The sequence below is a fragment of the Alosa alosa genome, chromosome 11 (genome assembly GCF_017589495.1).
Source record: "Alosa alosa isolate M-15738 ecotype Scorff River chromosome 11, AALO_Geno_1.1, whole genome shotgun sequence".
Classification (NCBI taxonomy): Eukaryota; Metazoa; Chordata; class Actinopteri; order Clupeiformes; family Clupeidae; genus Alosa; species Alosa alosa.
In genome coordinates this window covers 17,180,066-17,192,570 of record NC_063199.1, presented here as the reverse complement: position 1 = coordinate 17,192,570, position 12,505 = coordinate 17,180,066, and the positions used below count along the sequence as shown (strand labels likewise).

At 44.3% G+C, this 12,505-nt stretch overlaps 1 protein-coding gene across 1 annotated transcript; it reads right to left on the bottom strand.

Annotated features, from left to right (window-relative positions):
* Positions 1-1,517: 1,517 nt before the first annotated feature.
* epx (eosinophil peroxidase) lies at positions 1,518-11,778 on the bottom strand. Its single transcript, XM_048257344.1, is given in 18 exon segments — positions 1,518-1,814; positions 2,102-2,204; positions 2,471-2,554; positions 2,858-3,022; positions 3,565-3,776; positions 4,240-4,477; positions 4,764-4,934; positions 5,307-5,480; positions 5,483-5,564; positions 7,517-7,677; positions 7,932-8,301; positions 8,483-8,689; positions 9,021-9,150; positions 9,555-9,687; positions 9,805-9,986; positions 10,460-10,550; positions 11,429-11,513; positions 11,650-11,778. Coding segments are annotated over 18 exon segments (2,664 nt in total). The 5' UTR covers positions 11,668-11,778; the 3' UTR covers positions 1,518-1,756.
* Positions 11,779-12,505: the final 727 nt, after the last annotated feature.

Sequence of the window (12,505 nt, the reverse complement as noted above, 5' to 3'; positions counted from 1 at the left end):
TTAAGGTTCATATAAGATGCACAATTTAGAACAAATGTCTTCAAAATGGAAAAATAGACATTTAGATGTCTCTCAGTTCAAACTCCTTGTGTAAATGTGTTTAGATTTTTTTGTAAGTCTGTTAAGCTAAATGTCTTTGTTTATAGGATGAATGAATAACTAGCTTTAGCCTTTGCATTGCTTCGTCTTCTATAGCCATAGCCTCAGCACACCAATGCATACCTTCCGTCTCTAGCAGTGATTAGAGAATTAGCTTTATTACAAACTGTGCTGTACACAGGTACTATATCATAGCTTCAGCACAGCCTGTAGACACTCCAGAATGTTAATGTGTAAATACACAAGCCATGATCAGTCCTCCTAGTGACTGTTGCTTTTGCATGGATATACAGCCATATTTGTGTGTACGGGTCGACGCGCTAATGATGTGTTTGGTCAGATGTTTCAGCCCCACACTCCGAAGTCTAAACCCTGTGTACATAAAGAGTACACTTGCATGATTGAACGTGTGTATGTTTGCATTAGAAGTCCTTTTGATGCACCCTATATGTTGCAAGACTCCTGCATTGTAAATTGTAAAAATGTGTTGCTGTTCTGGGCCTGTGTGGTACATAGGTTCTAAGCTGCCTTATATGATATGAGAATGAACTAAACTCAATTGCACTATTAACATGTCAGCATGGACGTTTAGGTCAATAAAAACAACACAATACCAGCAGAGAGGAGTGTGTCTTGAGGGCTAACTGAAACTAATTAAGCCTTTTCTGTTGGATGTGGTTATTCTGTTTGATTTCTTTCTTCATTCATACGTTTCCTGAAGCTCTTTGACATTGTTCTAAAGGCACGGTGAAATTTTCTCCTGATATAATCAAGACTGACAGGCAGAATGGGCGGTCTCTTTGCTAAAGGCTAATATGGCACAGCTAGGAAGTTTTGCCACACCCTTAGCTGCAAAGCTGGTTTGAGTAGAAGGGAAACAAACATGTACACACACATACACACACACACACACACACAGAGACAGAGCAGACCTACCAGAGCTTCAGGCTCATACACACACAATCCACTCTTGGAATGTGGAGCCATTGTGCCCAGGAATAGAATGGCTCCAGTACTTAAAGCACAGTGAACCAATTAATTATTGACCTGCAGGAATGTGTATATGCTTAACAATGTGACTGAAACTTGGATGTATATTGACAGGAGTTGGTAAACCCTTGGGAACTCAAACGAGAGCACAAACAGACATTCTATTATTGCGGAGATGTAATGGGACTTAGCTGTGAGAGATATACACATTAAGAAGTAATTCATAAAGCTAGAGTATCCATCTCACAGCTAGAAGTCATTTTATATCTCACAGTACAGCCTTGTAGAAAATACACCATATAAGGAAATACATTGAACAACTACCTAACTTTGGGCACTGTGCAACTTTAGGCATATCGAACATAAATCATATTCTGAGTCAATGTGTAAAAATAAATTAAAAAGATTTATTTCCAACAGATTTTGTTTTACTTTATGAAAAAGTTACATTTGTGTCAATACATATTTGAGGATTGTTGAGAGGATGATTGAATTTGTACAGTTTACAGAAATAATGTAATGACATCAACAAAATTCAATTCACAGCCTTAAATGATGTGAGATGGTTCAACAACCATGAATGGGGAGTAGGTCAGGCAGAAAGGAGAACAGACTGATCAGTGCTTGTGGTCTCCACGGGTTTCATCCAACACACCCTTCCAAGGCATTAACTTGGCCTCTGACAGCAACGACTCTGCAAGTGATCACTTTTCATGGGGAAAAACCTGTAACAACAAATGTGTTTAAACATATTATACAATGAACTGGTTTCTGGGATCGCAGACTGCAAACTAACCAGCAAGCTTAATGCGCGACCTGTGCCATGCTTTGTTTCCATCTGGTTTCCATGATCACAGCACAGACAATACAACCTTTCTTTTGTTTAGCACGTAGTGGCGTGAGTGCTGATGCCATGCTTTATTAGCTCCTGCCTTGTTTTTGTACAGCACGCCCCAGTTCATGTGTTTGTAAGGGACATTCTACAGCTGGGATGGGTCACAGACACACTAACCTCCTGTAGCACACCATGATGAGCAACATCACAGCCACCCCGCCCAGCACGGCCACCACTGCAGCTGCTACTGAAGAGGCCGAGAAAGATGCCACGTCAGGCTCTGACAAAAGGGCGCAAAAAACAGGAACAGAACATATTTAACAATAAGCAGTCATGCACACAGCCACACAAAATAATGGAAGTTCCTGCTGCATTGGTTCAGTTACACTATGCATTCCATACCTGCAGGCAAGCAATTGACTTCGATACAGTAGCCTGGACCAACTAATTCACAAGTTATGTGCATTTACATTATGTGACATTATGACAGTGTCAGGTGACTGCTAAGTGGACATAGACAAAGGAGTCTGATACAGGACTGATTACCTGTACAGGTAAAGGAGCCAGGTGTGTTGTGGCACTCTGTGTTCTGAGGACAGACTGAGGGACTAGACGCACACTCATCCACATCTAAGGGAAAGAAAAATACCAGTTTGAGGATTCAGCCTCATTTTTTTTTATTTTTTTAATTTTTCTCAAAATGACCTCTGGTAGGCAGAGGGATTTTTACTTTTTGACACAACCCAACTGATAAGACAATATCTGGATGTTTTCATGTGCAATAGAATAGGGTGGACATTATATAACATGACATTAAGTGAGATATGCTGTGATATGTGACCATGACCATGTAGACCATGGTTGTCTACTAGCAATTCAACATTGTCCTTCAGCACAGTAGAGCACTCTCCCCATGATCCTGTAGTGCATTACCTTGGCAGGTAGGGGGTGCTGATGTCCACTGCTGGGTGTGTGGGTCACACTTGACTTGGGAGGGGCCGACGAGGCTGAATCCGGCGGGGCACTGGTACAGAACGGCGCTGTCACAGAGCAGCGAGTAGCCGGGTTGGATACGGGGTACGGAGCCACACGTGGGGTCTGACAGAGAAGAAGAGGAAAGGAGGATGGTGTGTTAGACAAGGAAATGGAGGAAACACTACAGGTGTTCTGGGTACAATCACAACTGGACTTTTTTTGTTCAATTTTTTTGTTCACTTGGTTACACAGTAATATATAAAACCAAAAATAGCCATCTTTCTTAATTGGTATGTCCTTCTTTGCCAAAGGAAAAGACCAAAAGAGACATAATTTTCAAATTAATATTATGCCAATGGGTAATCTTCTCACATCCATTTCTTTCACCAAATGTGATTAAACCAATCTCTTTCATCAATCTCCTGAACTTCCATTACCGTAATTTCCCAACTATTAGTCACGGTTTATACACTGATTGTGCAAAAAATTCTTCAGCTATGAGGTTATACGGGGGCAGTTAATATAGTATCAATATGGTTTTGTTTTTTTAACTTGCATAAAACACTGTCCTGCGGTTTATGCACAATGCGGCTAATACACAGGAAATCTCAGGCGCGGCTAAACGAGTGAATGGCAGCTCAGTGGTTCTGTTGCTCTGGACCTGCCTGAGTCTGGTTCCCTCCAGGCGCTGAGGTCTAGTGGGGGTATGCGGGGGTGGGTGCAGGGCAGGAGGTCCTCTGTGCAGAGAGTGCGTGTGAAGGGGTCGGGCGGCACCAGCTGGATGTGTGTGTTGTCGCAGATGACGCGGGAGAGAGAGACCCTCTGTAGCGATGACCTCTGCGCACGGCTGAACATTCCCTTTCTCTGCCACCAGAACCTAGGGAACCGAGAGACAGAGGCTGAACATTCCCTTTCTTTGCCACCAGAACTGGGAGAACAGAGAGACAGGCTGAACATTCCCTTTCTCTGCCACCAGAACCGGGAGAACAGAGAGACAGAGGCTGAGCAACAGCTGTTTCTTCAGAACATACACAGAGTGCTCAGAAGTTCAGACTAAAACAAATGTGCTCTTTGGTAGGTTCAAAAAAAGAAAAGATCCATGTGGGTTGTGTTACTCATTTTTAACACGCATGGTCCATTTTTAAAGACTTTCACAACAAAATAGCCATCTAAATACATTTTTGCTTGTGAGTATTTATTTAAGTGTGTGTGTGTGTGTGTGTGTGTGTGTGTGTGTGTGTGTGTGTGTGTGTGTGTGTGCGTCTATGTCCACATCTGATGTTCAGTAATGCTGCTTATACAGTGCCCAGTGTGTCAGTGATGGGTGAATCAGACTCTACCTGTCCCCATCTCTAAGGGCCCTGAACTGCTTGGCCAGCAGGCAGGCCAACAGGGGTCCCACGCGGCCCCCTGGGAGGGGCGGCTCCGAGATGGCCCCCACCCACACGTCGATGTTCTGGGGCGTGCTGTACAGAGCCAGCAGCTTCTGAGCCAACGTGGGATTACCCATGATTCCTGCCAGGTCAGACTCAGAGACGGGGTCAGACAGGCCACAGAGCCTCCTCCATACACTGTAGCCTGGGACAGGAGAGAGGAGGAGGGGAGGAGGAGGGGAGAGGAGGAGAGAGGAGAGGAGAGGAGAGGAGGAGGGGGCATCATAATGAATGGTGGCATGGTAAATAGGTAATAAAAAGAAACAAAGAGAAACAAAAGTCAGCACTAATACATTTCAAAAAGCTGGAAGAGTAAGTAACTGTGAGAGCATGTGTGTATGTGTGACTATGTGTATATGTACAGACGTATATGTGAGTGCATGTGCCTGTGGATGCATGCATGTGTGTGTGTGTGTTTTAAAGCTATGTACCAGGTAGTCCATGGTCCCTGCCTCTCTGGAGGTTTAGGGCCCCAAGGTCGAAGGGCAGTCCCCCCTGAGCCTGGAAGAGTCGCTCAGTCAGTTCCTCCACCATCATCTGATCAGACACCTGCAACTTTGCTGGGGACAGCAGCAAACCACGCAACACAGGGTCAACCCCACCTGAGAGAGGGAGACAGGGAAGATGAAGAGGAAGAGAGAGACAGGGAAGAGGGGGAGGAACAGAGAGACAGGGAAGAGAGAGAGGAAGAGAGAGGCAGGGAAAAAGGAGATGAGGGTACAGTACAGAGGAAATCCTAAACACATTGTGTCAAAAAGTCTAAGAATCTTAACAACATCTTTTCACTACGTAGTGAACAAACGCAGATGACAAAATAATGAATATTCGGTAAAACTGTCTACACAGGCAAGGATACAAATTAAACTCAAAGTGTGCCAATGTATAGCTAAATAAACAACTGAATGTCAGCGCAGTCCTTGAGTAATAATATATTGTGTAAAGTTGAAGTTATTGGTAATTGGAGCCTGTCTCACCCTCCCGAATGACCCTCCAGGAGGCGAAGAGGGAGTGGTGGAGAGGCAGTGGCGGGTGCCTGGGGCTGGGCTGGTACCCTGGGCCGAGCCGGGTCACCACCGGCTGCACCGTGACGTGCGCGAAGCGAAAAGCAGCGGCTGCAAAGACGTTGGCGATGCCGGGGTTGACCTGGGGGCGTAGCCCTCGTATGGAGGAATGAGCTCAGAGGACACCTCATCCCCCAGCACGCGGGGCAAGTAGTGCTCCCAGGTCAGAATCTGTGGGAGAGAGGGGGTGCGTGAGGAGGGTAAGCGTTTGGGAGTATGGGAGAGAGACAGAGAGAAACAAAGAGAGAGAAAGAGAGAGAGAGAGAGAGAGAGAGAGGAGAGGGAGAGAAGGAGAGAGAGAAAGAAAGTGGTATGAGCATAGGAGAAAGAGAAGGAGAGAGGAAGTGTGTTATTTTGGAGAACTGACTCATGTAGTCATTGTTTCACTGTAAAGAAATGTTTTAACGATGAGTCAAAATCTCTGGGGTTGTTCTATCCCCAGGCTATATATTGAGGCATAGTCTGTCAGTGTCGGGCTAATGTTTTGGACCTTTCCTTCTCAGATGCCATTATGTAAAGACCACACAACTGTTCCTGGGGCCTTACTGGGTTTCAATTATACTGTATCTATAAAACATCAAAGGAAAAACTGAAAACCCCAAGCTCCAACTCTGCTCTGCACATACCAGCGAAGAGATGATTATTTTGGGCAGGACTCATGCCTATGAATTAAGCCTAGTTCTAGACTAAAGGATTGATAACTTCAACAAAGATCTCCATTGGAAAAAAAGCTTTTGGACTAGACTTACAGTAATCCATGTCAGGGAAACCGAGCCATAGATTACTGGGCTATTGCTATGCTATCTTAACCCTCAGATGCCAGGGCCCTGCAGTCACTCATATATATTTTAGTGGACAAGGGAATGGATGCGCTCTCTCTTCTCTACTCCCTTTTCACCTACGACTGCACACCTGTACATGGCTCTAACACCATTGTCAAGTTTGCAGACGACACAATGGTGATTGGTCTCATCAGCAACAATGATGAGAGCCCACAGAGAGAAGGTCCACCACCTAACAACGTGATGAACCGATACATCTCTGAGGACCTCTCTTGGACTCTCAACACCTCTACCCTGATCAAGAAGGCTCACCAGCGTCTCTTCTTCCTGAGGAGACTAAAAAAGGTCCACCTGTCTCCTCAGATCCTGGTGAACTTCTACCGCTGCACCATCGAGAGCATCCTCACCAACTGTGTCACAGTATGGTACGGCAACTGCTCTGCCTCTGGTGGTGGGTGGTGAAAACGCATTTGTGCCCAATGCATCACCGGTCCCCCCCACACACACCACCACCACCACCACCACCACCACCACCACCACCACCACCAACGCCTCCTTGCCTGTTGAGCTGCACCACAACCACGGACCACTTGACAAGGACCACAAGGAGGTGGCACTACTCATAGCATTCTATTTATATTACAAAATGTACATATTGTAACTGCTCTTATACATACCAATATTCTACTGTTCTTATAATGTTAATGCAATCATACTACAGACTATACTCCATAGTCAACTGTACCTGTCTATACTGTTAATACTGCACATACACTTATTTTTACTACCCTTATAATGTTACTGTTAATACACTGCACACTGTACATGTGTTTATATTGTCCATACTACATATCCAACTACCCCCTCCCCCCAGCCCCAACCTACGCCACCATGCCTGTTGAGCTGCACCACGACCATGGACCACTTGACAGGGACAACAAGGAGGTGGCACTACCCTATAGCATTCTATTTATATTACAAACATACTATATACATTTATATAACAAACACATACACTTATACATACTGTACATATCTGTCTATATTGTCCATACTACATATTTGTCTGCTCTTATAATGTTGTTGTTAATACACTGCACATATCCCTACTGTGAACCATGCCACTTTCTTAATTGTATAATACTGTCCACACTACACTATACTGTATGTCATATACTGTTTACATTGCACTACCTGTCTATACTGTTCACATTGCACTTTTTTGCACTTCTGGTTAGAAGCTAACTGCATTTCATTGTCTCTGTATTTGTACTCTGCACAATGACAATAAAGTTAAATCTAATCTAGAATCTAATCTAAACATTCCATGTCCTCCATCACCTGGTGGATGGCCCCCATGATCTTGCGGGCCTCCTGGTAGAGTGTGTCGGGGGACCAGTGAGGGTTCAGCTGCTTCAGCTCCCGGGCCAGACGGTTGTGCTCACGCAGAAACAACGTGTGCAGGGCGATCATGCCCAGGTGCTCATTCGCCCGCGAGTCTCCTGAAACACACACACACACACACACACACACACACTCTATTTCTTTTTACATAATAAAGTGAGGGTGTATAATCTATGCATGCGGATGATAATCTAGAACATTAGGGTGTATACTTTTTGCACGTTTTTCTAATCTGTAACATTAACATTCCAAGCTAAATTCTCTTCCAATTAAACTCTAAAATATCTTAGTTGCTAATTGAAAGATAATTCAACTATATTAATATGTATTAATAATGTGTAGCCTGACCTACCTGCCTGGAAACAGGAGGTCATGTTCTGGTCTGGAGGAGTCTCTGCCCCTGAGGCATTTCGGCCAGTGCGAGGGCCGCAGGGGTCCAGATGAGACTGCTTCCTGGGCAGGAAAGGCATCATGCCAAGCCCCTGGTCTGAGTGCTGAGGGTTGAGAGCCAGCAGGCCGAGAGGGGACGACAGGTTCCGGAGGTCAGAGGCTGATTGGTCGGTGCTGCCATACACCATGCTGGCGTCAACGAATGAGGTGATGGCGTTCAGCTGCTCTCTGTGGCGATGTGGTGGCGTAGCCACACTCCCGAAACAACTTGGAGCCGAGCGGAAGAAAGGCATGCAGCTTTGGATACCAGTACGTGGGTCGGAGAGAGGGATCTGAGAGAGAGAGAGAGAAGATAGAGAGAGACAGGGAGAGAAGAGAGACTTGAGTTTAGATTCATGCATACAGATGTCAAGAACATGAAGTGTATGCACTATAGGTCTGTATGTGCAAACCTGAGTGTGTACTGATATGAACTATATTTTGTATGCATGTGTAGGTGCTCCCCCACCCCACCTCTATGGGGAAGCAAGGCGTGTCTCGGCTGCAAGTTTGGCTGCAGTCCGCGCCGGTCTTGAAGGCAGCCGTGCTGGGCGTCTGTGGGGTCAGAACCAAGTCATGGTCGATCCACTGGCCCCACTCCACCAGGAGGTGCGACAGGGACGAGTCCAGAGAGATGTTCTCGTTGTGGGTGTACAGCACACTGTGAGACACACACCGCACCTCCACACACACAACCACACACACCATCCAGCAGTTAGCATCAGCACACTAGCACATCCAGTGAATGCATATTGAGTCAAATGCAACTCATGTCACCCTTCTTGCATTAGGTTGTATTATGCTGTAATACACCTCTTGTATTACTACTATAAATAGATCAGAATCACCTTTTCGAATTCGTACTGTCATTGTACAATTTCTAGCATGGAATATGGAACAGAAATTATTACTTTGTTGCTGGGCAAAGTCTATGAAACGTTTAAAATGAGTAACAAAGTACAATATTGGTTCTAAATGTTGGCCAATCTCGAGGGGGACCGATGAGACCTACTGGGGGCAGGGTGAAGTTGTGGTAGCGGTGCTCAGGGTCCCAGCCTCTAGGGGCTCCCAGGAGGTCTTCATACTCAGGGGGCAGCCAGCGGTTGTAGGGGGTGTTGGCAGCCCCCCATAATGGGTACTGTCTAGATGAGGACCGTAGAGAGAGAGAGGGTGAAACAAAACCAGTTCCAGAGGAAACAAGAACTAACACCAACCATGCACTGTTTCCTTCAAGAACTAACACCAACCATGCACTGTTTCCTTCAAGAACTAACATCAACCATGCACTGTTTCCTTCAAGAACTAACACCAACCATGCACTGTTTCCTTTAAGAACTAACACCAACCATGTACTGTTTCCTTCAAGAAAGCCAGTACTTAATTTTGATAAGGAATATGTTATTGCATGCTGAAGTGAACCTCTGAACTTCACATCAATATGGAGTTGGTATAATCGTGTTCGTAGGTGGTTGCCTTTATTTGTGTGTGTGTGTGTGTGTGTGTGTGTGTGTGTGTGTGTGTGTGTGTGTGTGTGTGTGTGTTTTACCTGTTATTGCACTGTCCTGTGAATGAGCGATAGCGGTCAGACAGACAGCCTGTCTCACACACAGGTCTCTGTGTCTCTGAGGAGCAGCCTGATGCTTGCAAGAGTGTCTCAAAGTCCTGCGCACTTAACAGCTCTAAAATACACACACACACACACACACACACACACACACAGTGGGGTCAAGTTAGTCAATGGTGCGAAAGTTCATCATTTTTGTGTGTGTGTGTGTGTGTGTTAGTAGTCACAGTACCAGTGAGGTTGGGCGTGGGCGTGGCCATGGTGTGAGTGTAGACCATCTCCCTGATGAGCTCCACAGTGTTGTCCAGCACCTCCGCTGCCCTGATGTGGGCTCTGGTATGGGGACCCGTCTGCTTGAACTGGGCCAGCAGGTCACTGGGTCTCATCGAGCCCTCCGACAAGGACGTCTTCACTCTAAGGGCACAGAGAGAAAGAGAGAAAGAGAGAGAGAGAGAGAAAGAGAGAAGAGAGAGAGAGAGAGAGAGAGAGAGAGAGAGAGAGAGAGAGAGAGAGAGAGAGAGGAGAATTACACAATTTGTCATGGCAGCAGTTAAATCTGTTAAACTCAACTCCCTTACGAGTGAGTAGGATTAGGGAGAAAGATGTGTGTGTAACAGAGAGCGAGAAAAAGAGTGTGTGTGTTTGTGTGAAAGACAGAGTACATGAAGGACAGATAAACACAAAGAGAAACATACACAAATAAATGTCATTAAGCATAACACAATTTCACTCAAAATGCAAAGAATAAACTGTTATCCCTCCTTAAAACAAAAACAATAAAATAACTTACTCATCGACAACTGTGGCCAGGTGGCAGTGTAACCAGTGTTCACAAAAATGGAACTGAATATGGCATATGTAGGTTTCGGCCCATAATAGAAACTCACCTCTCATTTGTGTGCGCATAAGCTGAATCAGTCAGCTCAATGGCTTGCCTAAGTGCCTCCCGTAGGAATGCTGAACCGAGGTAGACCACCTCTGCAGAAAAACATGAAACATAAAAAAGATGGTGGAGGAAGAGGTAAGCTGCTAAAATATATAGCAAAGGGGGATGTCATCTAAAAAGGTTCTCAACCCAAGGTCAAACGAAAACGACAAGACACACCGGCTTATGGTTACTGATTATGATGAATGCCACATTATTATAGACTTGTTACCAGGGGTGATCATTCTCATTTGCTCATATTTTTTCTATATAGAGTGTTCATGAGATGAGCTCAAAAAGGCAAGTTATGACAAGACAAGTCATAGATTCATAGATTAGGAAAGGTGATTTCATTCTGTTGCTTGACAAGGGAAAAGGGTGCTGTCAATGTCCTCAGATTGTCAAAGTCCTCAGATTGATCGCTAGATGCGATTTGTTTTTGTTGTGAGAGCAGGCAGGTGAAAAAGATGCTAAATCTGCTAACGACTAGGCTTATAGCTGGTAAATTATTGTGACGAATTTGCCTAGAAGGAGTTACGAGACAGATCTCCTCTTTACATCATGAAATCTAACTGAGAATAGTAGCCTACTGAAAAACATTTTTAAAAAGTTGTAAATCTCTGACTACCTAAACTGTCTTCAGATTAAGAATCTGTGTCATTGATGTGTTTAGAAATACCCCTCTAGCCTAGTTCATGAGACTGTACAAAAACACGTTGGGTTGCGTATATCCACAGCACACCTCACTTTGACCATGGAACAATGGCTGAGAACCACTGATTTAAACACACAATAGACTTCAGAGACTTTCAGTTATGACTAATAAATAAGAACAATTTAGGTTATTTTGACGAATGTTAATGGAAGTTAAGAATACAATACTGTTGTGGGTTTGCGTTAAAACTGCCATGACAGATGATTAGGTATTTACCTGAGGTGTTGCGCAATTGCGTGGGCACCTGAAGGGGTGATGACAGCTTCAGACACACAACCAGAGTTAGTGGGAAAAGGGCCACCTGAAATAGATCCCAATGAAACTGTTAAAAGCAACAAAAACTTCTGATATTAATTAATTAATTACATGAAATACTACACAATTAAATTGCAGTCTGTAATTCTGACAGTAACAACCAGTATTTACCCATTTCTTACCATAGATGCAGTATCCATCGAATTGTTCCACAATCTCCCAGTTTCAGGACTGCATTAACATGTTGGTTTGATGCATCAAAAGAGTTAGCTGGCCGCCAGTATTAGTTTAGTGGAATTGTGACTAAGTTTGTCCTACTGTAGCAATGAAATTGTGGAGGCCAATTAAAAGTGTTCCTCTGGCTACGGTCAGTACTTGTGCAAGTTTGATGACGGTATGTTTGACATTTTAAGAGTGCAGGTCGCTTTCTTTTGTGAAAGGGGGTGTGTGTAGGTATACCTATCCAGGTTTGGACAGTTGTCTTTTATAAGCTGGCAGCGTCCTGAAATATGTGCAGAATCCTGTTATCTTTGCCTCTGGTGACAAGTGTTCAACATCAAACAAGACTGAATGTTCCTTTTCTCTCTCTCTCTTGCCCAAATAACCTTTCACTTCAAACTCCAATTCAGCCAAACTTCTGAAGAGACGCTAGTGCCCCATATCCAAGGTAGTGTGCAAAACTAGCAGGGAGTATTAAATCTTCAGCAAATACAACACAGCAAAATTATTATTTACATTCAACTCTGAAATCTACTTAAACCGTTAACTTGGGACTAGTTTAAATATCATGTCACCATCAACTGATGGTGAGCTGCACTATACAGTACAACTGATAATGATAATAAAATTATTATGTATTACAATTTCAGCATTCTGACTTTGTGTACCCAATAATAACTTTGTAACACCTCACATAATCAGTTCACACCTGCAATGTTTAAATGAGGGACTGGCGTGGGTCGTTACTTAAGACAAAAACGTTTTGACTTCTAATCAGCGTCACTTGACCTATTTCAGAGCCCACACTTCAACACTGAG